This window comes from Plectrocnemia conspersa, unplaced genomic scaffold, assembly GCF_051122295.1.
Source record: "Plectrocnemia conspersa isolate PC_06_02 unplaced genomic scaffold, ASM5112229v1 ptg000003l, whole genome shotgun sequence".
NCBI classification, from domain to species: domain Eukaryota; kingdom Metazoa; phylum Arthropoda; class Insecta; order Trichoptera; family Polycentropodidae; genus Plectrocnemia; species Plectrocnemia conspersa.
In genome coordinates this window covers 14,221,286-14,245,163 of record NW_028277167.1, presented here as the reverse complement: position 1 = coordinate 14,245,163, position 23,878 = coordinate 14,221,286, and the positions used below count along the sequence as shown (strand labels likewise).

The following is a 23,878-nucleotide window of genomic DNA, read 5'->3' as shown; positions in this document are numbered from 1 at the left end:
ACTATTTTTAATTAATAGAGAAAACATGACAAATAGCTTATTAAAGATATCTAAATGTCTTACATTTGAGTACAATTTCTGGGATAAAGTGATGTAATTTACGAACGAGCAATGTATGTACGTACACGTACATGCATTGCTCGTTCTCGAGTATGCGCAAGAGCATATCCGTATTCCCTTTATATCAGAGATACATCAGAATAACGAATACTTCGATTGTGTTTCAGATGTTTTCAGGTTGCATTTGTCAAAATAAGTACATTTAAGAGTGGAGCAAAAATCGACCTAAAATCGTGCCGCGATCGACTGGGTGGGTAGCCCTGGTAGACGCAAGAGCAAGGATTCTTATAGTTTGCAATTTCATCTTGTGACGTCATCGTTAACGATATTTTTTTCATTACGCGGTCAAACATATTGTTACACACGGAAAGAATTAAAAATGAAAATGCATGAGCATTCTCTTTATTAAGTATTTACGCCCTGATGCAAAACCAATTTTCGTGTTTGGTCGGAAACGTAATAGAATGCAAATTGAATACATTTATAATTCATGCACTTTAGCCTTTAAAAGCGAATACTCGTATCCAATTCCATCGTTAAAAAGTTTCATTTGCGAAATGGTTGCCATAAAAATAATTGTGTTGTATTTACTGATGACGAAAATAAAAAGCAATTTGTAGCAAATCAACGTATAAATTAGTAATTAAGTAACTTTATTTAATTAAATATATACTATATGCTTTTAGAGCAAATTCTGATCACATATTGAGCGATGTCTTAAAACAACCAGAATTGGAGAGATTTACTTATGAGATAACGAAATATCTTTCACTCAATTATGATTTGAACTGTATTGCAATAATTTGTGATGAAGTCTTCTTGAATTTATTTAGTGCTCAGTGGTTTCAAAGATTGAAAAATTTGACGGTTGTAATGGTAGGATATTTTTAAATATTTATGTATTTGTTAAATTGTTAGCTAGATATGAAAATCATTTCAGATTGTGGTGAAAACTTCAGAAGATTTACTCTCTCCGAATTATAAAACATTAGAGTCAATTAGACTTGGTAGACAAGAAGGTTGTAAATTATACATAATATTTTTATCCAATGGTATTCAAGCATCGAGATTGTTAAAATTTGGTGACAGGTAAAACATATTTCAATTTTGTATATAAATTTTAATAAAACATTTGTTGTATTTTATGTTTAGATACAGAGTTTTGGATACGAGAGCGAAATTCATAATGTTATATGACTTTCGACTATTTCGCCCTGATGTGCATTATATTTGGAAGAGAATCATAAATGTTATATTTTTAAGACACTACATGGGCCATCATAAAGACAATTTGACTAATTCTTGGTTCGAAATCAGCACCGCACCTTATCCGACTTCATTCGGTGGAGTTTACTTGCCTCAAAGATTAACTACTTGGAAGTATGGAAAAAAATTAGATACTTCTCGCCTGTTTAAGGAAAAGTATTTGGATTTGAGAGGATTCCATTTAAACATTGTTGTTCTTGAACACATACCTGCTGTCCTTAAAAATTCCAATGAAAAATTTACTGGAATAGAAGCGAGAGTACGTATAAATATACATATATATTACAATATCTTTATATTTAATATATTTTTACTAATGTATAATTTTAGATAATACATACAATTTCTAAAGTTATGAACTTTAAGCCAAAACTCTATGAAGCAACCAATTCTGATATAGAAAAATGGGGCCACAAGAAACTTAATGGCTCATTTTCTGGTCTTTTAGGTGAAATGGTCGGTGGGAAAGCTGATATAGCTCTCGGAAATCTTCATTATACTCCCTATCACCTACAATTAACTGATTTAACAATACCTTATATATCACAGTGTCTCACGTTTTTAACACCAGAGTTAAAAACGGACAACTCTTGGAAAACTCTAATACTGCCTTTCAAGTATATAATAAATTTATTAATATATATTGCTTTATATACATATTTTAATAATATTAATTGTATACAGATTACAAATGTGGATAGCTGTTTTAGTCGTGCTATTATTCAGTGGAATTTTATTCTATGGCTTGGCAAAATTCCATAAAAATTTAACAACATCTAAAACCACAATAGTATCGCGGTCTACAAAAGAAATCGGTCTTTATGTATTTGGCGAAATTACAAACAGCATTTTGTACACTTATGGAATGCTTTTAGTTATATCTTTGCCTAAACTGCCACCTAGTTGGTCAATTCGTTTATTGACTGGTTGGTATTGGTTATATTGCGTTTTAGTGGTCGTTTCCTATAGAGCTAGTATGACTGCTATCTTAGCTAATCCAGCACCAAAGTATGTATTTAATATTTGGACAAAATTATATTTCAAAAAATGTATGTAATAATAATTTCAGAGTTACGATTGATACTATGCAACAATTGGCAGAGAGTAAGATTGCTTGTGGAGGATGGGGAGAACAAAATAGAGATTTTTTCCATACCTCTTTGGATGAAGTTGGGCAAAAAATAGGAAATAAATTTATAGCCGTTAATAATGCTAACACTGGCGTAGAACAAGTTACCAAAGGTTTACTGGCTTATTATGAAAATATATATTTTTTGAAGTACATCACCGCCAATAGAAAAAATAAGAAAAACGCGACTCAATCAGAGAATACTGAATATACTAATAATACACTGTTAGAAAAGCATTCGAATGCTGTAAGTGACAGAAGCTTACACATTATGAGAGATTGCGCTATTCACATGCCGATATCAGTCGGTCTACAAAAAAATTCACCCCTTAAACCGAGGATTGATAAATTACTGAGGAGAATTATAGAGGCTGGTCTAATTGAAAAATGGTTAAATGATGTGATGGTGCCGATTATTTCTTCTATGTCAAACGAAGATGAGAACATTAAAGCACTAATGAATTTACAGAAATTATATGGTGCTTTTGTAGCGCTGGGGATTGGTTACTTTCTAGCAGTTATGTGTCTCACTGTTGAAATGATACATTGGAATTATATAATAAAAAAGGATCCATTGTTTGATAAATACGCTATGGATTTATATTATTGTAATAAAAAGTTATTGAAATAATTAATTCGCCATTTGAATATTCTTAAAAAACTTAATTAAAAATATGCAGTTTCTTGCTTGTTGCATTTGATAAAAAAACCGCCGTTTTAGCGAACTGCCCAAAATGAGCAAAGGGTAATAATGACGGCGATGCCGAAATTAACGCTAAAATAAAAACTATTTAACATCACGTCGATCGTCAGATATGGTTTAGTCAAAAAGCCATCTCAAATCTCCAAGAGTTAAACTCGATCTACAATAAGACTTGAAGACTTTTACGACGCAGCAACATAGCGAGAACAACTCACCGCATGTATAGTATATTATGCATTTATATACGAACTGTACGCAGGGCCGGCCCGAGGGGCAGGCAGTACAGGCGATCGCCTGGGGCGCTAGGTCTTGTGGGGCGCTGTGATACCAAATAAAGGCGCAATATTTACTTAAAATTATCAAACAATATTGTTAAAAAATATAATCTGATATTATTTTTTTGTATACACTACTGTGCACTCTTTAGATTATTTCACGCGTAAAAAATCGCGACGAAAATAAAACTACAAATTCTTAAAATACCCACAATTGCAAAAAAAAATATGGTGTCAAATATAATATTAAATTACTTTAATTTGAATTATTTTTGTACTCATGTAATGAGTTAATAAAGTATTAATATGGGGGGGGGCGCAAATTTAGTTTTTGCCTGGGGCGCACAATAACCTAGGGCCGGCCCTGACTGTACGGCCGTATTTTAACTGTTAAATAATTTATTAATCTTCTCCGTATGCAATGTGAGGGGTGATTTAATTGGCTACGCAAGAGCGGTGAATTGGCAACATCACTGTGAGGAGGGTAGTTAATTCAATGTCGCACCGGTTGGCACCTCATCTGACCAGCTTCGAAACTTATTTTTTTTCAATGTAATGTAAATATATAACGCAGCAATAAATATTTTGCATACATAGCTAAAAAAGCGAGAGCCAAGCACGTGTAGCACACAAATTAATCAATCAATTTAAAAATAAATAATACACTTTTAACTGAGTATTTTCATTACACTGTTTTTCGTATGACATTATCCCTTTCGAATTAGCCCTTATCATATATATTACGCTCATGCTAGCGTTTCTTATAGTCCGTAAAATATTTTTGTATTACACTATTTTAAATACTCTTTAACTAACTAAACAATTTTGTTCTTATCTCATCTATGGTCAAAAATGTTGTCATTTCTGCGAGAACAGATAAATATCAGCGTCTTAAGTAGTAAGACGAAGTATATCTAGTGATTACGATAGTGTATTTCTAAGGCAAAAAATCACGAATTAATGGTTAAGTGTGAGCCGGGATATTATTATGGTGCAAATTCCAATAATTTTATGCCACCGATATAATTAACATGCACATTTTTTGCTTGTTCTTTTTCTTTGCTTTTATTTGCTTGCACTTTTAATTTAAAAACTCGACTGCCTCTAAGTAAATAATTAATGGTATGCCTGAATAAAAATGTGTTAAGACCAAATAAGATTTTTTAAAACGCGTCACCATATGATTCGTTGACTAGGAAATGTCAACTGTTATTTGATGGTTAGGAACGATTTATGTTTATGGTGAGTTCTTAACTTAATTATATGATAATGTATGCTGAATTAATAATAAAATAATTAATAAATAGCGAAAAAGTATTGTTTTTCATTATTTATTTTGTTCAGGTATAAAAATGACAGATACAGAGTCACAAGCGGAGGAAAGAGAGGTATTATATTCCATTTACGACGGAGACACTGCTTTTAAAGAAATATCACCTACAACGTTTCAATATAAGGTATCATCCTTTACATTTATTGTTAAATAGCACAATCTCACTTTCTACAATCATTACTGAAATGTTGCAATAGTATGGTGACAACGAAGACATTAAATCATTTCTGTTGGAAATAACATGGGGCTCGAATTATCCGACAGAAAAACCTATTATAAACATGAATACATTTTATAATAGGAATTTGTGAGTATGGAGAAAATATTGCATTATATAGTATTATCATAGCTAATCAATTTGCTTCTTTTTATTTAGATTGCAATCTGTGAAAGATAAAATTGTTTCCGTTGTGGAGGAAGAAGCCGACCAATGGGTCGGCAGTGCCATGACATATACATTATTTGAGTGTTTAAAGGAAAGGTTAGTCGAACTATTAGAAGAACAGACTGAATCAAATATAACTATCGTCGAATCAGACATGGCTAAAATTGCTATTGAAGACGCTGCAGATGTGAGTATATATTTTATATTTAAAATGTTTTAGTAATTTTGAATTATATGTATTAAATTGAACATTTCAGGATGATGTTAAAAAGCCGGTTAAAAAAGAACAGTTAACCAAGTCTCAAAAACGAAGAGCTTGGGACAGAGCCGAAGGAGGTACAGGCGGGGAAAAGCCCAGGGGTTATGATTGGGTCGATATCGTTAAACATTTGTCACAAGCTCCGTCACAAAGATCTAATCCGTTGACATCGTAACATCTCTATGAATATCATTACATTTCTTTGGTGTATTCTATGTATAACTTCATTAATTAAAATATTCTTTAAACAAGATCAATAATTATTATACAAAGCCTATATGTGTATTATTTTACATTGTGCATTAGATAATTTATAGAGGTGATAGATCTCGTTTTAAAGGATCTTTGTTAAATTGTAATAATACATATTGAATAGTATTGAATTATTTTATTAACGACATTATAAAGTGTAATATCAAAAAACTGTATTTTGATATTAATAAATTTTATTCTAAAACTTTGATTATGTTTAATCCATTCACCAACTAGCCCTCCATTCTTGCATCGTTAGTAAGTTATTTTTCATAATCCAACCTATAAAACGTAAAACATTGGATAAATAAGTTACATAAATTTATATTAAATTGAATCATACCTGCTTCAATTAATTTTTGACTAAAAGATTCCCATTCCTTATCCATAAAAGCTTTCTCATTCCTCATAACATTAAACTTATCTTTATTTTTACTCAATGCCATACCAAGCATAAACGCGTGAAAATATGATTGTAAAACTTCTTTAGATGTCACCGATTCATTAAAGACAACGTGTACATATTTTTCTCTCATATCGATGAGCAACAAATAATTTCGATCGTTAAATATATCGATGGAATTTTGGAAGTCGTCTAAACCTATGTGTTTCTTAGATACTATATTTTTCAAAGAATGACCGAGTTGTATCTTATATCCACATTCAGTACTTTCTAAAAATTTAAAACAATAAAAAAAATATATTTGTATGATATTAAAAAAATGCTTTAATGCTTACCTATAAAAGCTTCATTAGTAAAAACGTTTTCCAATTTATTTATAATAGTCGGTTCGAATGTTTTAGCGTTTAGATTTGATACAATCACTTGAAAGAACCTAGAGCGGTTGAAAGTTTTCAAACAAACCGAACTCACAGCATAATAGTTAGACAGTAGATGTAAGAACGTGAACATAAAAAATAAAGGCCACACGATCCTTGAAATATAATTAGATCTTAAAGTAATATATCATCTTAATAGTAAATATGTTAAATATATATATACATTTCAGATAAAGATAACAATAATAGAGCGACAAGAGAAGCAATTAAGTTGACAGCCGTTTCTTGTGATCCATCTTTAGCAGCCACATCAGCTAAATTCCCTCTTATTGCTTGATGTTGCGTGAGAGCGGCTCGAGTTGCACCGCCTATAAAAACAATGTATTTTATACATAGTTACTATTTATAAAACAAAAATTAAAAGATAAACGATCACCTGCAACTCCAACAATAGCTTTCATGACTGTTGTTACACAAAGAATGTAAACTGCATATCCTTTAAAGATTGGCAGCGCAAGTTCAATACATATTGCTAAATCATTTAACACGTCGGCCACTAATCTCCAGTATTTACTATTAGCATCCAAAGATGTTCTAAAAAATGTTAATAAATATGAAATACATGTTTATTTTATCAATGTTAAATTATTTGTTATAAATTTGCCCTTTGATAACAGGAAAATAGCGAAATATTAACTTATTAATTATTTTATTTAATACTAGGTTTATATGTATAAATCCGTCAATTGATTAGATTATCAAAAATAAGAAGGTTCTAAAAATAAAAATTGGGGCAATATATTTGTATTGTTTAAATATAAAAGTCGCAAAAAACCCAGAAAAAATACTGTGATACAAATGAAATTTTGGAATACAAATCAGAAACCCAGCCATTTGACGGGTGCTAGTAGGTGCTAAATCTAGTGTTAAACCAAAGTTTGGTACTTGTTAAATATCACGGCACCACGCTCAAATTTGACAGTTGCGAAACGTCCATTTGCTGTATTAAATTTAAACCTAACCTAAAGAATTGAACTTAAAATTACTATTATATTCGTTTAGGTTAGGTTTAAATAGCAAATAGAGGTTTCGCAATTCTTAAATTTGAACGAGGCGCTGTGATAATAAATGTACTGTGATGATCAAACAAAATCAATGCATTTCGTCAATTAATCATTAAAACAAAAAAAATATTTTATTTTATTTATAATTACTTTAAAAATATTGTTTTTTTAAAAATATTTTTTCAACTAGAGATGAAGCAAATTTTATGGTTTTTGATGACCCACAGATTGAAACCACTGATGAAATAATTTTAACATATGTATGTACCAATAGAAGTCAAAATATTTGATAATTTTTTGTATTTTAATTTTTTTATTTCAAATCTTATATATTTCACGCCGTGTAAAAGACACGTCATTCGAGTGTTAACACGGCTTTCATGCATGCACCTAATTGCCTCAGCATGGCGGTGGCCGGTAAAAAATTTACCAGTACCACAGTTAATATTGTATATCTGAGTAGGTATCCATAACAGTTTCAAAAGCACTTGCATAAAAGTCATGAACTTTAATAGAACAAAGGTAAGGTTATTGTACAAATATCTTCGTCAAAAAAGCCCACTAAAAGTTCGGTACCAAATGCAAAGGAATGCAGTTAAACAGGTACCAAAGTCCAGATTACAAATTCTATGGAATGACGACGTTGACAATTTTTACCAATTGTTAATTTATCGTTATTCAGTTATAAGGTTTTAATAAATAGTCTGTTTTGATTCGAATCATTAAGACAGGGGTGTCAAACTCAAAAGGCACCAAAGGCCGCATAAGGTATTTTGAGTACGCCGGCGGGCCACAACAAAAAACTTAAGAATCACTGTAACATTTCGTATTATATTTAATTAATTTACATACTTAGTTTTGTAATGAAGCATTTGATATCATCGTACAACTGAGTGATGAGTTTGTTTTTACCTTGTAATTTCAAATTAAGATCACTTAAATGTGCAGTAATATCTACAGCAAATGCTAGATCATGGACCCAACTATCATCCTTTATTTTATACGTGTTTTTACCTTTAATCTCCAAAAATAAAATGATTTCTTGTCTTATTGCAAATAAAATATTTTCAACACTTTATGACACGATAACCATCAAACTGCTGTGTAGAATGGAACATCTGTGCACTCATTATCCATATCTTCTAACAGCTGACTGAATTGACGATGGTTGAGAGCATTTCTCTCAACCATCTCTTTGGAGCGATTTCCAAAAATACCTTTTGCGTGGACTCAAACAATTAATGAAAAATACCGCGGGTACCCGCGGGCCGCAAAAAAATTGCTTGTGGGCCGCGAGTTTGACATGCCTGCATTAAGAAGACCTAGGACTGGACTTCCACCAAAGTTCTAAATTTATTATAAAAGAAAACTTCTAAAAAACATTTTTAGAATTTTCATCAAGAATTTCATTCAGAAATGGCATAAAACTTTCGTTAAAAAAAGAGTAACAAATTAAATTATTATCAGAATTTGTGACTTGACGAACAAGTGTATCCATCACAATAATATTTGTAGCAGTCGGAGATTCGTACACATTAGATAAATGCATTCCAGAATGGACTATAAGCCAGTCAGAGTATAAACAAATATAAAGAAATGCTATATTGCATTGGCAATTGTCGACAGTCAGTGGAATTTGTTACCTGCTACCGATATGCAAAATACAATAATGTTTCCACCCTAAAATCATTAGTCTAAAAGTCGAGAGTAGAAAAGAGTCTTGAAGCGTATGTAAGACACTATCAAAATATTTAGATAATTTAAAATGAATTACCATATTGACTGTAATAATAGTTAGAAAATAATAAACATGACGTAAAATATATGTAAAGACATAATAGCAAGATATTTTTTATATGAAACATAATCAAAAAAGTATCAGTTTTGGAAATAAAAAAAATAACAATCAACTTTACCCTTTCCACCATGCAAATCCTATTCGACCAATATGACCAGTGCCGTCTTTTAAGACCCAAGTCACTGTGGCCGCTAACGGGGTTGCATCACTATCACCGACCCCGATGCCTTTCATTACAGATTGAGTAGCTAATATGCCTTAAATATAAAATTAAAATAAATGATTCAGCATTTTTAATGATATTAAGTATCCATACCTGTTATTGTACTGCAGAATGCTTGAACAGTGTCCCATATTTGATATTTTATATAGTCTTCGCTAACACTTGAAGGATATCCTTGCGGTAAGAATATTTCTTTCAATGCAGCGCCAAATCCATCCTTAATAGACAAATTATGTGACACAATAGCGACTGTTTTTTGATCTGAAAATCATAATGTACTATTTTATCAGATGATTTGAAATGTAATGTTTTCATAATTTTAGTTTATTAAAGACCTGGAGGTTTGCAATAAATCACTTCTTTGCCAAACGCTCCATTTTTTTCAGAAAGTAGAACAAGCTTATCTTTCATGTTTTAGGTATAAATATATAAAAAAATTAATTTGTTTTTCCACACACGACCGGCATGTTTACGTCAATATTATCGTCTGTCATAAATGTTGCCAGTATTAAAAATATAATAAACGTCAAAATATTACGTTTGTACGTTTTAATTTTACAAAACAAATATAAAAATATTTTAATAATAAAGTTATTTTATTGTTATAGCATTTAAAGTACATAAGAATATTTTCAACAAAATTAAGGTAATATCACAATCGATTTAAATAATTTCTCTAATACAAAATAATAAATGCTTATAACCTTCTCAGACCCAGTGTACAATCAAATACAAAAAATATATTTCATGCCCCTTTTGTGTACTAAATATATATAAAAATACAAAAATTTCTAAGAAAAAAATTTAGTAAATATTTTTCATGCCCCTTTAATTTAACTTTCATGCGTCCATGTTATACCGCTTTATCAGAGAATTTTGCAAAAAAGAGATGGGTGAGTATATCGAACGGTGAGTAAACCCCGGTTTTTCTCGAATGCATTCGCTTGCACGTGTGTGAGTGAGATCTACAAGTGCATGTGACATAGCGAGAGAGCTAGAGCAAGGTGCCTCATGCTCTGACTCGCTCCGACGCACACATCAGACGGCGTTTTAATCGTGCGTCAGTATTTGTTTGCCTGTCGTCAGAAAAACTACATCGAAGCGCAGAATATTCCTGCGCTTCTTAATTATTTTTCGACTAACAAATATATTAAATATTATTACTTTGTTAAATAATTTTAATATAAATGAACTTTAGTTTAAATAATATTTATAGCAATGGGCGAAATAAATAATGATAATAAGATATGTAAAATAATATATTGTGTTTAATTGCGAACGTTTGAGAAGCCGCGTGTGCTTGATGTCATCAAGTCTGAGTAGGAAATGTGTTTATGTGTGTGCATAAACAATGACAAAAAGCCATAGCATGGTCTCGTCCTACGCTCGATTAAAAATATTTCGGTCTCTCGACAGTTAAAATCATTCATTTCCGATCCGTTACTTCTCTCTTCCAACTTAATAAGTAAAAAGAAAAGTGGGCACTAGTCTAACTTAAATAATCTTGAGTTTTAATTGATAATCTCACAGAGGAATTCACGAACCTATCATCCAAGATTTGTTTTTTATTGGTACGTACACTTTTCAGCTAAAAGTTCTGTACATAACCTCGAAACTTTCAACTGATTCATGTTTCTATTCATCGATATGTGCGAGCGAGCGTGCGTCGGTCAAAACAGTGAACACCTTATGAATAACTCTCTGTATATATTTAAAAAGAGGATGTTGTAAATCGGCAACAAAATTTACCTTATAAAAATGGTTTAAAATACCTAATAAATATATAAATTATTCAACTGAAGGAAATTTATTACAATAATATATTAGATTTATATTGCTTAGTATTTATATTATATTTAAAAAGTATTTTAAAATTTAAACCATTTGTGTAAGGTAACTTTTGTAGCCAATTTATATAATCTTCTTTTTAAATATATTCGTTATAAAGAGTTTTTTATGGGGTATTTACTGTGCTGACCAATGCTTGTTCATTCTTTCACGTACAAGCGCGTTTCTGGAAGCTTGAAGATAGCATTCAACTAAAAATCTTAATTTTTTATCATACATGGGGTGTTCGCTGTTCTGACTAACGCTCGCTCACTACCGCTCGCTCCCACCTGCTCTGTCCAGCGCTGATTTTATTTAATTATTGGCTCTACAACATTTTTTTGACGGACAAGTGATTAACTTGTCGCATTATGACCAATGACATCCGTATCATTTTTATAAGTTTTGATTTTTACATTCCATTACTACACCATATTATTATTTTACGAAATAAACTTTTACGTAAATGATTTCTTGCTTATTTATATCTTTATTCAATCAAACTAACAAAAAAAACCTCGATGGATGCTGAAAATCCCTGTCATAAATGATTGAAACATACACATTTTCAAAATATATAGCATATTTCCCGATATCTTAGTCTCTACCTTATTCTTATTTACCAATAAAAAAAACATCGTGTAAACTTTATTTTAACAAAGTCATACAATCAACAACTGAAAAATCTGTTCTGTAAAATTACCATCGATGTCTCAGATCCAGTGTCTGAATCACTGTAGAATATATACAGCAATTGTAAGATGCCATTGATTATAAAACCCATTTCGAATTATAGACTAAAATAGACAGAAAAATGTATCTAATAGTAGAATAAATACAATGTACTTCAACTAGGCCAGCGCAGCCACAACTACAAGATCTCTGAGAACCATTAACTTGATATCATCCTTCCGTCAGTTTCTCCACCACTGCTCGGAGAAAAACAATACTTGCCCACCATAGTTTGTCGCAATATATGTAATATAAAACAATAACTTATAACCAGTTTCCAATGGCGTGGTTCTGGCTGCAAAGTCACATCCCTTAGGATTAGAAACATTAAAATATATTTCGTGTTCTAAAAATATTATTTTTAAATTACTGGTTTTATTTAAAAAATAATATCCCTAATTCAAGTATTTCGGGTCTTTGTAGCTACTGATTTTTGACAATGAAAGCTAAGTAATCGATACAAAAATCTTGGCATTTATATTATAGCTATGGTTTTGTATTAAATTTAATTGATAAATACTGGTATAGGGTGTGCCTACTCAGGGTAAAGTTGACCAATTACATGTTTCTGTTAGCACTGCAACGTGACGTAGTTCTGAATGTAATATTCATATAATGATCTCATTTTAAAATGCAATCATCACAAAATAAGCACTAATAATTCACAAGATATGTGTTATTTATAACGATAATCACTGCATAAAATAAAACTCAACTTTCATACAACGAACGTACAATCGCTACGCTTGAGATGAGAAAATCTTCTGACATTTAATTTTTCTGTGAACCATATCTCCCCTTACTAAAAAATTACACAGCGTCTACCAATTAACGCGTGCCCGCCATATTTCACCGAATACCAGTGTTTCTCACGTTACGTGTTATTATTATTTTGAATACATGTATTTTTAATTACCACCAAAACGTTCAAGCTGCAACATATTCGTTAATTATATATGTACACATATATATAAAAATTGACTAAACCAAATATGAAATATGCAAATTATATCTTTATAAACTATTTTTACAATTAAAAACGAATATTTTGATAGCGCTGATCATCTGACACACGCCGTGTAAGACTGTATCTTTGGATTGCGCTATGAATAATTCATGTATGAAAGAGTAATGATAATCGAGTATTATTATTTTGAAGACGGGTTGGCTGACCAGCAGCCCGTGTCTATTTTCACTGGAGCGTAATTCCTTCTGCGACCTGAAAGGACCTCAGGTGATCGCCGCTGTACTTTCCATACCACCATTTCCTATAAACGCACCACTAATCTTGACCATTAAAAATTGATAGCTGAACACGAATAAAGCATTAGCTTTAAAAGTTTGTAATGATTGAAAATTAATACTCGATACATGTCGTTTGAGGACAATATATAAAAAATGCCCTATATGGGGCATCGCTTTAATGGGTGTATAATTATTACTTGTTACTATCGGGGCTCAAAGTCACGAGGTGTGAAATGAGCGATTGTGCCATCGCTCAGTGGTTTATTTATAATCGGTGTGCGTAAACAAAGAATCGTGCGCTGAGCCCTTAATAGTAAAAACCCCATGTGAAGATTTTAATAATAAAACATGTCCCCCGTGCAGCTCGCCGGTTAGTCTCGGTCGTATCATTGTCTTGATTACACACGCGATAGTAGAATAATTATACGATAATTCACGCAAGAATAAAATATTTCAATTAAGGTAAGTCTTACATGATAATAATTTATAAATTATACATTTTTTCAATATGGCAACCCAAATTCAACTAATCGCACAATTAATTTTAATTTTAATAATCCAATACTTAAATGTTTAACTATGGCACCAATATATTATACAAATTATGTTTATAATGCTCATATTCGAAATAATATATTTTCAAAGCGTTGGCGTCGTTTCAAAGTATACAATTTAATGCTAATGTATTTCGATGCTTATGGCCAAAGTTTGATTACATAAAAAATATTTGACAGCTCGAGATATGATTAAACGATTTGACATTTCAATTATACTGTAAACGATATGCGATAAAATGTAATATAATGGCCAGATTTCACACTATTTTGGCCAAACTATTTAAAATAAATAATTATTTGACATATTGATATGCGCGTTTTTTAAATTACTAATTCACACATAATTTAATAGATGTATAAATAATAATATAATATTTTTGCGCTATTTTATAATAATATCATGTTTTGATGATTTTTTTTCGTGGCACACTGGTATAAACCAATACTTGCATTTATTATGAGAAGTGTTTTAATTTTTACATTTTAGAACCGGTACAGCATGATTTTTTTATTTAAAAAAAATACATATTATTGTCGAAACAAAAATATTAAATCTAATTTGTATGTAATAAAATGCTTACTTATCATACTGTTCAGACCAAAATATTAAAAAAAACTAATTGTTAGATTGACATGTTAACCGTTAAATCTACGCCGTTTTTGATTCATTTCTTTTTATGAAAAACGTTCGACTAAATGGTAAGGTATATCCAAAACTACTATTTTTATATACACCATGACACGCGTAGAGTGAAATTATAACCAGAAATATTCTTTAACCTTAGAACGAATATAAAAAAGTGTAAATATCGGACGGCGGTGTCGAATGCGGAAAAGTCATAGACTGGCAGTTGTGAGAATGTCTCTCTGGTTTTTGGTTCCTTGTGGTCAGCTGAGTCGTATTGATGAATTTCAAGAATTTTAGTCAAGTAAGTGATTTATTAAATCTTTTATACTGATCCTTGGATGAATTGGAGAAAATGTGAATTTAAGACCGATAACATTATTGTTTATCTCCGCTTTTGGTACCTTAGTGAAAGCGTAGCTTCCAGGTGGTCATTTGTGGGCGATCAATCAATAATTATAAAAGTGTACCAATATTATTCGATGCAAGGCCAGGGCCGACTGAGGGTTTTGCGGGACCTCTTGAAAATATTATATACCTCTCCCCCCTCAAAAAAAAAAAAAGGTAGAAATAATGCATGAACACGATTTTATGTATACAGGGCCTCGAGAAAAAAATCCGAAATAATGGCATATGACTTGTTGTGAAAAAACTGAGTGTTCCTAAATGTTATATATTTTAACGATTAAAATTTGGAAATATTATATGTCCTGATAATGAGTACTAAAAAATACACATTTTAGAATAGACTGTTACATTTTTTTTACTGCATCAACTAATTCTATTTTTATCTTGCTGTTTATAGGTAACTGATACCTTTTACCATATTTACATATACATTTTACCAATAAGTTTATTTTTTATAAAATTATTGGTACAATTTGTATGTAAATTACAATTAAAGCTTAAACTAAATACATAAACTTATGTATATTATGTACTTTTTACGCTCCACTAACTGCGATTTCTGAATCGATTATATATATTTTAGGAATGGCATTTCAAGGTTTTCAATAATTGACTATTTACAATTTATTATTATCAAGATATTTCGCAAATAAGCAAAATTGCATTTCTATATCTAACAAATTTAAATATATCAGCTAATATTTTGTTACAAAATAACTTTTGAAATCCCTTATGAGAGTTCAATTAGATTCGTTTTTTGTGTTTAGAAAATATTAATATTAAATGTAAGTACGATACATGTTTTTTTATTAACAATAACGTTAATTCATAAAAACATTAATTGTTTTTCTCATTATGAAAAAATACTAAAAATACTTTATTCAAGCACTAAACGAATCGTTAAAGTACTCGGAGTTTTCCTCATTTAACAATGCTATATTTTCTTTTATTTCAAGTACGAACATATGTAAGACTATTTTTAATATTAGACTCATAATATCTTCCAGTGACTAAAAACCTGCTCATGTATGATGAAATGAAACACTAGAACTGAATGTTCAATATGTTCGTGCCATATTTGGCACGCGTGCCATAGGTTCAGTGAAACTTACAGATATAATAACGTAGAATATTTTTTACAACGTTTATAGAAATACTTACTTCAAAGTAAAATATTCAAAGAGCGTTGTTTGTTTACTTTTTATTTTTACGATTCGCTGTCTCTATCCCTTTTACTGCGCACATAAAACAGATTCCCCCGATGACAGGGGTTGGGATGCGGAAGAAAAACATGATTTGTAACGTTTAAAAACGTTCGTGTAAACAAGACGTAAACCTGTCTTCTGGAAGGTGGCTGCTTGATTAATTTTCAAAGTGTGTTAGAAACGCAGAATATGTGCTCTGAAATGACATACCTACAATGATGGAAATATCAAATAAAGAAAAAAGTGGAAGGACAGATCTTATCCGTCTGTGTCATGTGTATGATGGAACGGGACGAGATTCGAGACAGAATAGGAAACTTGCGGTTTTCGTATCCTGTTATGCCGAACATGGTCTAACCGCATTCTTGTTCAGATTAAGCGTTAAGTAGTGGAGTGAATTTCATTATCGGTATTGATTATTTACATTAGTCTCCCCACGAGTTTTGCCAAGTAGGGGATGGTGATGAATGCAAGATAAAAAAGGGTGGGGGTTGTTTCAATTACAATTTGGCGATGGGAAAGTTGTGTTGTTGATCAGTTTTACGCCGCGATTCGGATGATCAGCAATCGTTCTTTGTTGCCGATGCTGATGGAAATTTCGTGCTAGAATTTATGCGCTGTCGTGAAGTGTCAACGGACGCGCTCGTAAATTTGCAATGTGTTGAATAAAATATGTGTGTCGATTTTTGCTTCAAATCTGACGTTTGATGACGCGCCGGATGCCATAGCGCGAGGGGTGGCCAAACAACAACAAAAAAAAGCAGATTTATTTTTATAAGAATATATTTATGATGCAAAGATGTGAGTTTTAATTTTATTTTTGCTTTATTGAAGATGTTTTTATTTTAAAAATAATAAGAAAATTTTGTTATCACCTCTTAACCAATTTAACATTACCGTGAAAACATATCTCATATCACCTCCGAAGTTACTCTTTGGATAGCATCAACGTCACCAAAAATCTCGTTTTTCAATTGCTTCGTATGTGTGCCAGCGGGACCGTAAAGAGTTAACATCCAGAAAAGTTTTCGTATGTTTTTTAATACATATTATATATAGATATTTTCTATACGCTGAAGTACATAGCTCATTATAGAGATTTTTCAATACCTAATATGTATATATCATCACGATATTCATCTGTAAGATTATAAAAATCTAGGTAAACCTAATCTGTGATGATCGATCGGAACTAATTCCGATAGAAATTTAAAATCACTGAATTCCATAAGGGATTCGAACAATAGTTCTCAAGTGAAATTTTAATATTCGTTTTTCGCTCAGTATACCTGAATGACTAGTGCCGCTCCAAAATACATGGTCCTTTATTTTATTTCAAATGTCAGATAATGAGACGCTTCTTCTCAACAAAAAAATCGAAAAACATTTGTGAATAGAATGTTTATCTGCAGTATCTACTATGACCGAAATTCGCGGCAATCGTTCGTTGAACAATACAAAGTGTTGTAAAGGCTTATATCAAAAACAAGTGTGAGTCGCAAAATTTTGTGAAGATCCATTAATTTTGCTGAATTAATTCAATAGCAACTGTCTGCGATTGAATTAATTTAGCAAAAAAAAAGTATGTAATAATAAATTAAGCATTTTCTGACGCCCTCATTGATAATTCGCACAGCGTTGTGCTATTTATAATTTTAAAAATCAAAAAATTAAACGATTATGGAGTGGCTAATGATTAATTAAAATAAATATGATTAACTAATAATTACCTTTTAATTAAATAATATTTTACAGACAATTTATTGATTTTTTATACATGATTCGAAAAAGGATTTATTTTTGGAAGCAATGATTTTTTAATTTCGTTTATATATCCGTTTTTGTAATATAGCTATATTAGTTTTACTTTAACTTTTTAAATGTCTGTGAACTGATGTAGGTGACACGTTAAGATGTTGTGCTGGCTTCTGTATCGTTAATCTCGGACCTGCATTGATGGCAGCCCTAAAATCTTCACTAACAACCCCTTAGTACTACTCGCCTTTACGTAGATATTCAATTTCAAAATTCTCGAAACGAAATTTTTAAATTTTTATATTTATAATATTATAATATATTTATAATATTATTTTTTAAATTTTTAAAAACCTCATTTGACACTTGAATGGCATCCTTGCCCAATGCATTGCAGATGTATTTAGTTTTTTTTGCATTAATTATCTAAATAAATTAATATTGGTAAAAACATATATTCGAATACTTCATAATTTTTTTATTTAATATTCAAATCATTGAAAACTACAAATAATTCGAACCCAGGTCTTTTAGGTCCATAGTCGGCGACTTGTTTATTGTGTTATATATTTATTTTAATCAAGTGTGAATATAAAAGACCATTATTTCGATTCCTATTGAACCGAATTAATATATCTCACGTCCGAGATGGGTCCGTGAGAATATTTTACGAGACTGACCATTGATTTACGCTCGAAGACGATCTATATAAATCAAGATGACGATGACTCGGATATGAAGTCCGGGAACAAAGACCCTCCGCGTTAAGGCGGGGTACAAAAAGACCCCCTGACCTCCTCCGTTATTTGTCATCCAGCAGTTCGGAATCTCGTTTTACGATTATCAATGAGAAGACAGACGAACGAGAGATTTGTTGCGCACATAATTCATGGCAGTACCTTCTTCTTATCCTGTCCCTAGTTTCGAAACGCACGTCATTATGCATCGTGTCATTCAAATCTGACCGGTGACCCCTGCCCATCCGGGGTGAATCACTTCGATCGAAGCTAATGTATGCGATGGTTTTTAAAAGAGGTCTTCCGTATGAATAATGCGCCCTGTCGTACCGGTGTGATCTATTGACGCTTGAACAATGATTGTTTTTTATCCGATGTGTTTGAAATATTAGATAAATGTTTTTATTTACAATTTTCAATAAGTTAAATATAGTTTATTTTGAACGCAATATACGTATCCGTATTTAAACAACAATGCCTCAAATATTATTTTAAATTATGGTTATCATATATGTAAATTACTGCCATTAAAAACTGCGCACTATCGAGAAATTGTTTTTTTTTAATATTTTACTGAATATATTCATAGAATACTATAAAAGTTTATTTGCATATAAATAGTATTTGCTCATTATTATCGAAATATATCAGCTTTTTGCTGTAATACAGTATACTCTCAATTATCCGGGCTGAAGCTGGAGAGGAAAGGCACGGATAATACAAACTATAATGACGTTATTAATGCTTCAAAAGTTTCGTATGCTGGAGGTTAAAATATCTATTACATAAATGCCTCAAATTTATTTCATCTAAGAAATGTAGGTATACAAAAACAATATTTATTCACAGCACACATCACCGTCAATATGTCATCGTTGTCAAACCGCACGGTCGTTATAATACATAATCAATGTTAAATTTCGACATTACACAAACACAGGGCGACGATAGATAAAGATAGATACGGCGATACCACCCCATATTTACACATTGTCATTCCAGTCACGTTTCTCAACACTAGTTTTACTTTTTTTCCAGAAATCCACTGGTGATGATATCTCGTGTCAGCGGTGATTTCTGGTGACAGTTGCCCCATACATTTCTCGGTCTTCAGTCGAGGTCTATGGTGTTAAAAGCGCGATTTCCACCACAAACAATCCTCGAAGATCGTCAGATAAATACGAAATCGAATAAATATAATATGACGTCGTTTAAAGAAGACCCTGTCTCGTATTGAGCGAACATAATGGCCACCCTGCCTCTGTACGTCACGTTAGACGGGTGAGTATCATTTATATTTATTATAATTTATTTTTGCATTTTTTATGTAGTTAATCTCTATTTGTAAGTTTAACGATTGAGCGCATATAAATCATGAGAGCTTCAGATTAATTTCTATTTGTGAGTATGTTTTACGAGCGCATAAAGTATTGAATGGATTTAAAATTGAAAACGCGCAACTTTCGCGCTGTATGCAAAAATATCTTTTCGTTATTAGTGTTTCTTTTAAGTGGAGAAATTTATAAACATGCAATAATTGCTTTATGAAATTGCTTTCAAACTATCATTGTATTATTTATTGCTAATAAAAATTACTTACAAGAAGAAGAAAATGTAGTTCTGTTAGAGCTAGCTTAAACATTTTATAGGAAAAATATGATTAGATAAAAATGTCGATATCTATTTCTAATGTAATATAATAAATAATTTAGCAATCTTAAAACTAAAATATTACACAGAGATTCAACTCTGCTATGCTAAATTTTAACAAAAATGTTTTACTATGTATGTAATTATTTTATTTCAGTTAGAAAACCCTTAACAAATCTAAAACTGTATTATACATTACATTAAAAAATAAGTCTGCATTTAATATAAAAATAAGTTTTGGAATAGTTAAAAAGGGACACAGGGGTGACACTTTTAACGATTGCTATTTTTTTATATTCACATTATACTTTTGTGTGCTTTTATTTAATATTTATTGCAATTCGATTATTTACAAATTTGTTACATAACACTATAAGAAAAATATTCTTACATAATACCATATGTTCAACGTTTCCTAAAAATCACTCTAATATTACTTAATTATAATATACATACTAATTATATAAACGAATAGAAACTATCATTTAACACGTATTTATTGACCCAATTATATCTGTCAGGGCTCTTAATTATAATGTAGATGAATATGTGGGCTTCAAAACATGTAACAAACCTATAGTATAATGGTAATTTGAATAACTACCAAACATGCTACTGGTATTCTCTGAAGGAATATATTTAGGATTATTTTCGCATTTTAATCATAAAATAATTACGATTATGACTTTAAATTGAAATACATTTTTCTCAGCTAATGGTTAACTTTATTCCGTGTAAGTAGTCGTCTAAATGCTGTCAATGTGTATGATGGGGCAATATTTGTTTAACTTTTATAGGGTTGAACGTACTATATATGTATTGTATATGTATATACATATATGTATTGTCATGCAGAGAATTGGACCTTTTTTATTATCTTGTTCTGAATTTAGGCGTCGTAGTTATTGATGCATTTTTTTATTAAAATAGTTTCGCCAACACGACAATTGTATTTTGGTTTAATTTCTGTTATGCAAAATGCTTTCGAACAGTGGGAGGTCCGCCCAGTTTCGCAGTTAGCGTAAAAGGCATGCAAACGACAATATTAAACTTATGAAAAAAAATAACAACGCGTTTTAACAAAAGGACTAACTAACAATAGGGGATTAATAAATATTACAACTGCGTAACTTCAAATTGCAAAATAGTACTAATATATACCATAATCATCAGAGATTACACTTCTCGGTCGGAATTTTCCCGTTAAGCATCATAAAAACAACCCACTTGTGCATAAATAATGCAATAGAATGCGTCTATCCGGAGTAAAAACCGCTTTTGTAATCTATCTCATAAACGATTTTGATAGTTCACATTGTAGTTATATTTAAAGGCGTGAATATATTTCGTTAGTCGAATGTGCAAATGATGCAATTGGCCAACCAATTTCTGCATCTGTGATTCGCTAGAGATGCAAGCACGGTACTTCAACTTTTTTCTTTTTACAAATTGGCAAGTTAAATGACATGCATTTTTATGGCCAAATTTAGGGGAGTACAAATGGCGCAACCTTACCCCACCCCCGCAATGACGTCCCTGTAGAGACGACTCGAATCAAGAGTGATATCTGACATTTTGTCACATAAGCAGACGATCAATCGAGTTGAGACGAGAGGATCAGAGACAATTTGATGAATCAAGAACAGACGATTGGCAATCTTTTTTTGCTTTATCAACCTGTTTTAAATGCTCTATAGCTGTTGAATTACTTATACATAACATATGTGTAACTTCTTGAATTGTTGTGCGTGGTTCTCTTTCAACTAACGTGTTTTCTAATCAACGCCCACGAGCTTCTTCATCTTCATGGCTCTGGTCCCCAGTATATTTTTTAAAGCCAGGCGGGTTTGCAATTAGACACATGTTAGTAGCTGTAGAAGATTTATTGTTCGGTTGTATATATATTGACCAGCAAACGATCTTTTGTCGCTTCAATACTTCTTCAATCTGTGTTGCCAGGGTACCGCGTAGCTCCAGCTTAGCCAACTAAATCGGCGCCCACATAGCCATCATTGCACTGTACATCTTTAACAATACTTTCACTAAAAAAATTGCTTAGTTCACGAGCAATATATGCTGCTCGCTTTGAACTCATCTTTACTTCAATTACCCAATTTAAAGAAAATTAATAATTTAACATGTTACTTAAATATATACCAAAATGTCGCTTTAAAATGACATTTTTATTTTAAGATAAAAATTAAAAACAGTAGTAAATTTTCTAGTGAAAATATAAATTTAAATTTAAATTAGATTTTTTATTAATTAATGGTATAAAATTGCAAACTTCTAAATAAAACCCAGTTGTACTCTAAATCTTTGCCCTCCCAGAAGAGACACACATTTTTGGAATGGTTCACGTGTGACAATATCTGAAAGCGATTAGTTCACCCCCATGTCTCTTACGACACTTGGCGAAACAGTTCCGCTTCAGATGTCCCCAAGGCCCAATTAAGGGCACGGATTTATGTTTTCTAAAACATCATCAATTACAAGGCACCTGTAAGTTATTACTACCAGATATGCCGCCTTGATCGCGGGGGTCATTTTTCAAGTTAAATGAAGGCTGACGCGTGAAAATGAAAATAGAAGCACCACTAGAAAGAGGACCGTCTTCTTGATGACTTGGCTTCGAGGCGACGATCGATCAATCACATGAGTAAAAACATATCAACGAGGATAATTACGGCCAGTAATTACGTAATTTGAGTACAAAGAGAGTGAAATGAAAAGGCATCAGTCCAATAGTCGATTAATAACGACACACTAAACACATTTGATGATCGTTGCTTTATTTTGGTTACTATAATATTATATTAACACTTCAGGGATTTAAAAAATATTTTGTGTTATGTTTTCCAGTAGTTAAGTAAGATTTAAACAATTCAAACTAAAAATCTAGTTTAGAGAGTGAATGATGTATCAAAAATTAATATAATATAGTGATCTATTGTACTAAAAACGTATAATTGGACATGCCGAGTTTTGATTTCTCACGCCTCTCGTTCGGCGAATCGACGAAATCGAATTTCACACCGATTCATATAATTCGATAGCGATCTAAACAGCGTGTAAAAATCAGAGCCGTTGAATGATTTTCGCGAAAACGAGCGTGATGATACAAATTCATATCTATGGTGTAAGAAATTTGCATAAAACCAGATTCAGTACACTTTCACGCTGCGAATGCGTCGCTTTCGTTTCGCACACACATCATCATCATCATCCATCTGCATTGAAAAGTAAAGTAAAGTAAAGAAACCTCTCTGAGGTCGACCTTAAATATTTATCTATGCTTTTTTCCCACGTTAATCGTGTTTCATCTGTTTCACATATCTAAAATGTATCTATGTATAAGCGTATTTTTAATAGGCATCTACATAACATAATAAAACAGATGCAGTGTAGAAAGAAACCATTAACCTATTTTATTTTTCAGAAATTCTTAGATAACTACAATACTTTTGTGGTATAAACTTCGGGGTGTCTAGTTTAATGTTATTCAATTTCTAACATGTCAGAGAAAATGGAATTCGTGATTTTAATATAATTAAAATTCTAATCTATCATCACAAATTAGGTTTTGCTACATAACTTTTCCTAATCTCAT

The 23,878-nt window shown here is 31.4% G+C and overlaps 4 protein-coding genes across 4 annotated transcripts in view; 3 read left to right on the top strand and 1 right to left on the bottom strand.

The window, feature by feature from the left end:
• The first annotated feature begins 752 nt into the window (after positions 1 to 752).
• Ir68a (Ionotropic receptor 68a) lies at positions 753 to 3,086 on the top strand. The gene is made up of 6 exons (XM_088182226.1): positions 753 to 936; positions 1,001 to 1,149; positions 1,213 to 1,585; positions 1,657 to 1,943; positions 2,011 to 2,334; positions 2,396 to 3,086. Exons 1-6 carry the CDS (start codon positions 934 to 936, stop codon positions 3,084 to 3,086), a joined length of 1,827 nt encoding a protein of 608 aa, XP_088038352.1. The 5' UTR covers positions 753 to 933.
• A 1,477-nt stretch (positions 3,087 to 4,563) lies between these two features.
• LOC148236684 (RWD domain-containing protein 4) lies at positions 4,564 to 5,870 on the top strand. Its single transcript, XM_088182397.1, has 5 exons — positions 4,564 to 4,675; positions 4,778 to 4,890; positions 4,964 to 5,073; positions 5,143 to 5,338; positions 5,409 to 5,870. Exons 2-5 carry the CDS (start codon positions 4,786 to 4,788, stop codon positions 5,583 to 5,585), a joined length of 588 nt encoding a protein of 195 aa, XP_088038523.1. The 5' UTR covers positions 4,564 to 4,675; positions 4,778 to 4,785; the 3' UTR covers positions 5,586 to 5,870.
• Positions 5,784 to 10,037, bottom strand: LOC148236683 (RUS family member 1). The gene is made up of 8 exons (XM_088182396.1): positions 9,863 to 10,037; positions 9,621 to 9,788; positions 9,423 to 9,561; positions 6,879 to 7,036; positions 6,666 to 6,810; positions 6,401 to 6,597; positions 6,006 to 6,335; positions 5,784 to 5,944 (listed from the first exon to the last, which is right to left on the bottom strand). Exons 1-8 carry the CDS (start codon positions 9,936 to 9,938, stop codon positions 5,889 to 5,891), a joined length of 1,269 nt encoding a protein of 422 aa, XP_088038522.1. The 5' UTR covers positions 9,939 to 10,037; the 3' UTR covers positions 5,784 to 5,888.
• Positions 10,038 to 13,700: 3,663 nt separating this feature from the next.
• Traf4 (TNF receptor associated factor 4) overlaps positions 13,701 to 23,878 on the top strand; it is an 82,102-nt gene continuing 71,924 nt past the window's right edge. Inside the window, exons 1-2 of the mRNA XM_088183035.1 lie at positions 13,701 to 13,793; positions 19,657 to 19,899. Of these exons, the coding sequence (XP_088039161.1) occupies positions 19,865 to 19,899 (35 nt within the window). The 5' untranslated portion in view covers positions 13,701 to 13,793; positions 19,657 to 19,864. The remainder of the gene's footprint in view (positions 13,794 to 19,656; positions 19,900 to 23,878) is intronic.

Bases quoted from the DNA above. Each gene is read 5' to 3' on its own strand.
- LOC148236684 (XM_088182397.1), top strand. From the start codon at position 4,786: ATGACAGATACAGAGTCACAAGCGGAGGAAAGAGAGGTATTATATTCC. The intron at 4,891-4,963 runs GTATCATCCTTT...ATGTTGCAATAG, and splicing joins CTACAACGTTTCAATATAAG to TATGGTGACAACGAAGACAT. The intron at 5,074-5,142 runs GTGAGTATGGAG...CTTTTTATTTAG, and splicing joins ACATTTTATAATAGGAATTT to ATTGCAATCTGTGAAAGATA.
- LOC148236683 (XM_088182396.1), bottom strand. From the start codon at position 9,938: ATGAAAGATAAGCTTGTTCTACTTTCTGAAAAAAATGGAGCGTTTGGC. The intron at 7,037-9,422 runs GTAAAGTTGATT...AACATTTTTTAG, and splicing joins GGATTTGCATGGTGGAAAGG to AACATCTTTGGATGCTAATA. The intron at 6,811-6,878 runs GTGATCGTTTAT...TTGTTTTTATAG, and splicing joins AGCTATTGTTGGAGTTGCAG to GCGGTGCAACTCGAGCCGCT.
- Ir68a (XM_088182226.1), top strand. The intron at 1,586-1,656 runs GTACGTATAAAT...GTATAATTTTAG, and splicing joins TTACTGGAATAGAAGCGAGA to ATAATACATACAATTTCTAA. The intron at 1,944-2,010 runs GTATATAATAAA...AATTGTATACAG, and splicing joins ACTCTAATACTGCCTTTCAA to ATTACAAATGTGGATAGCTG.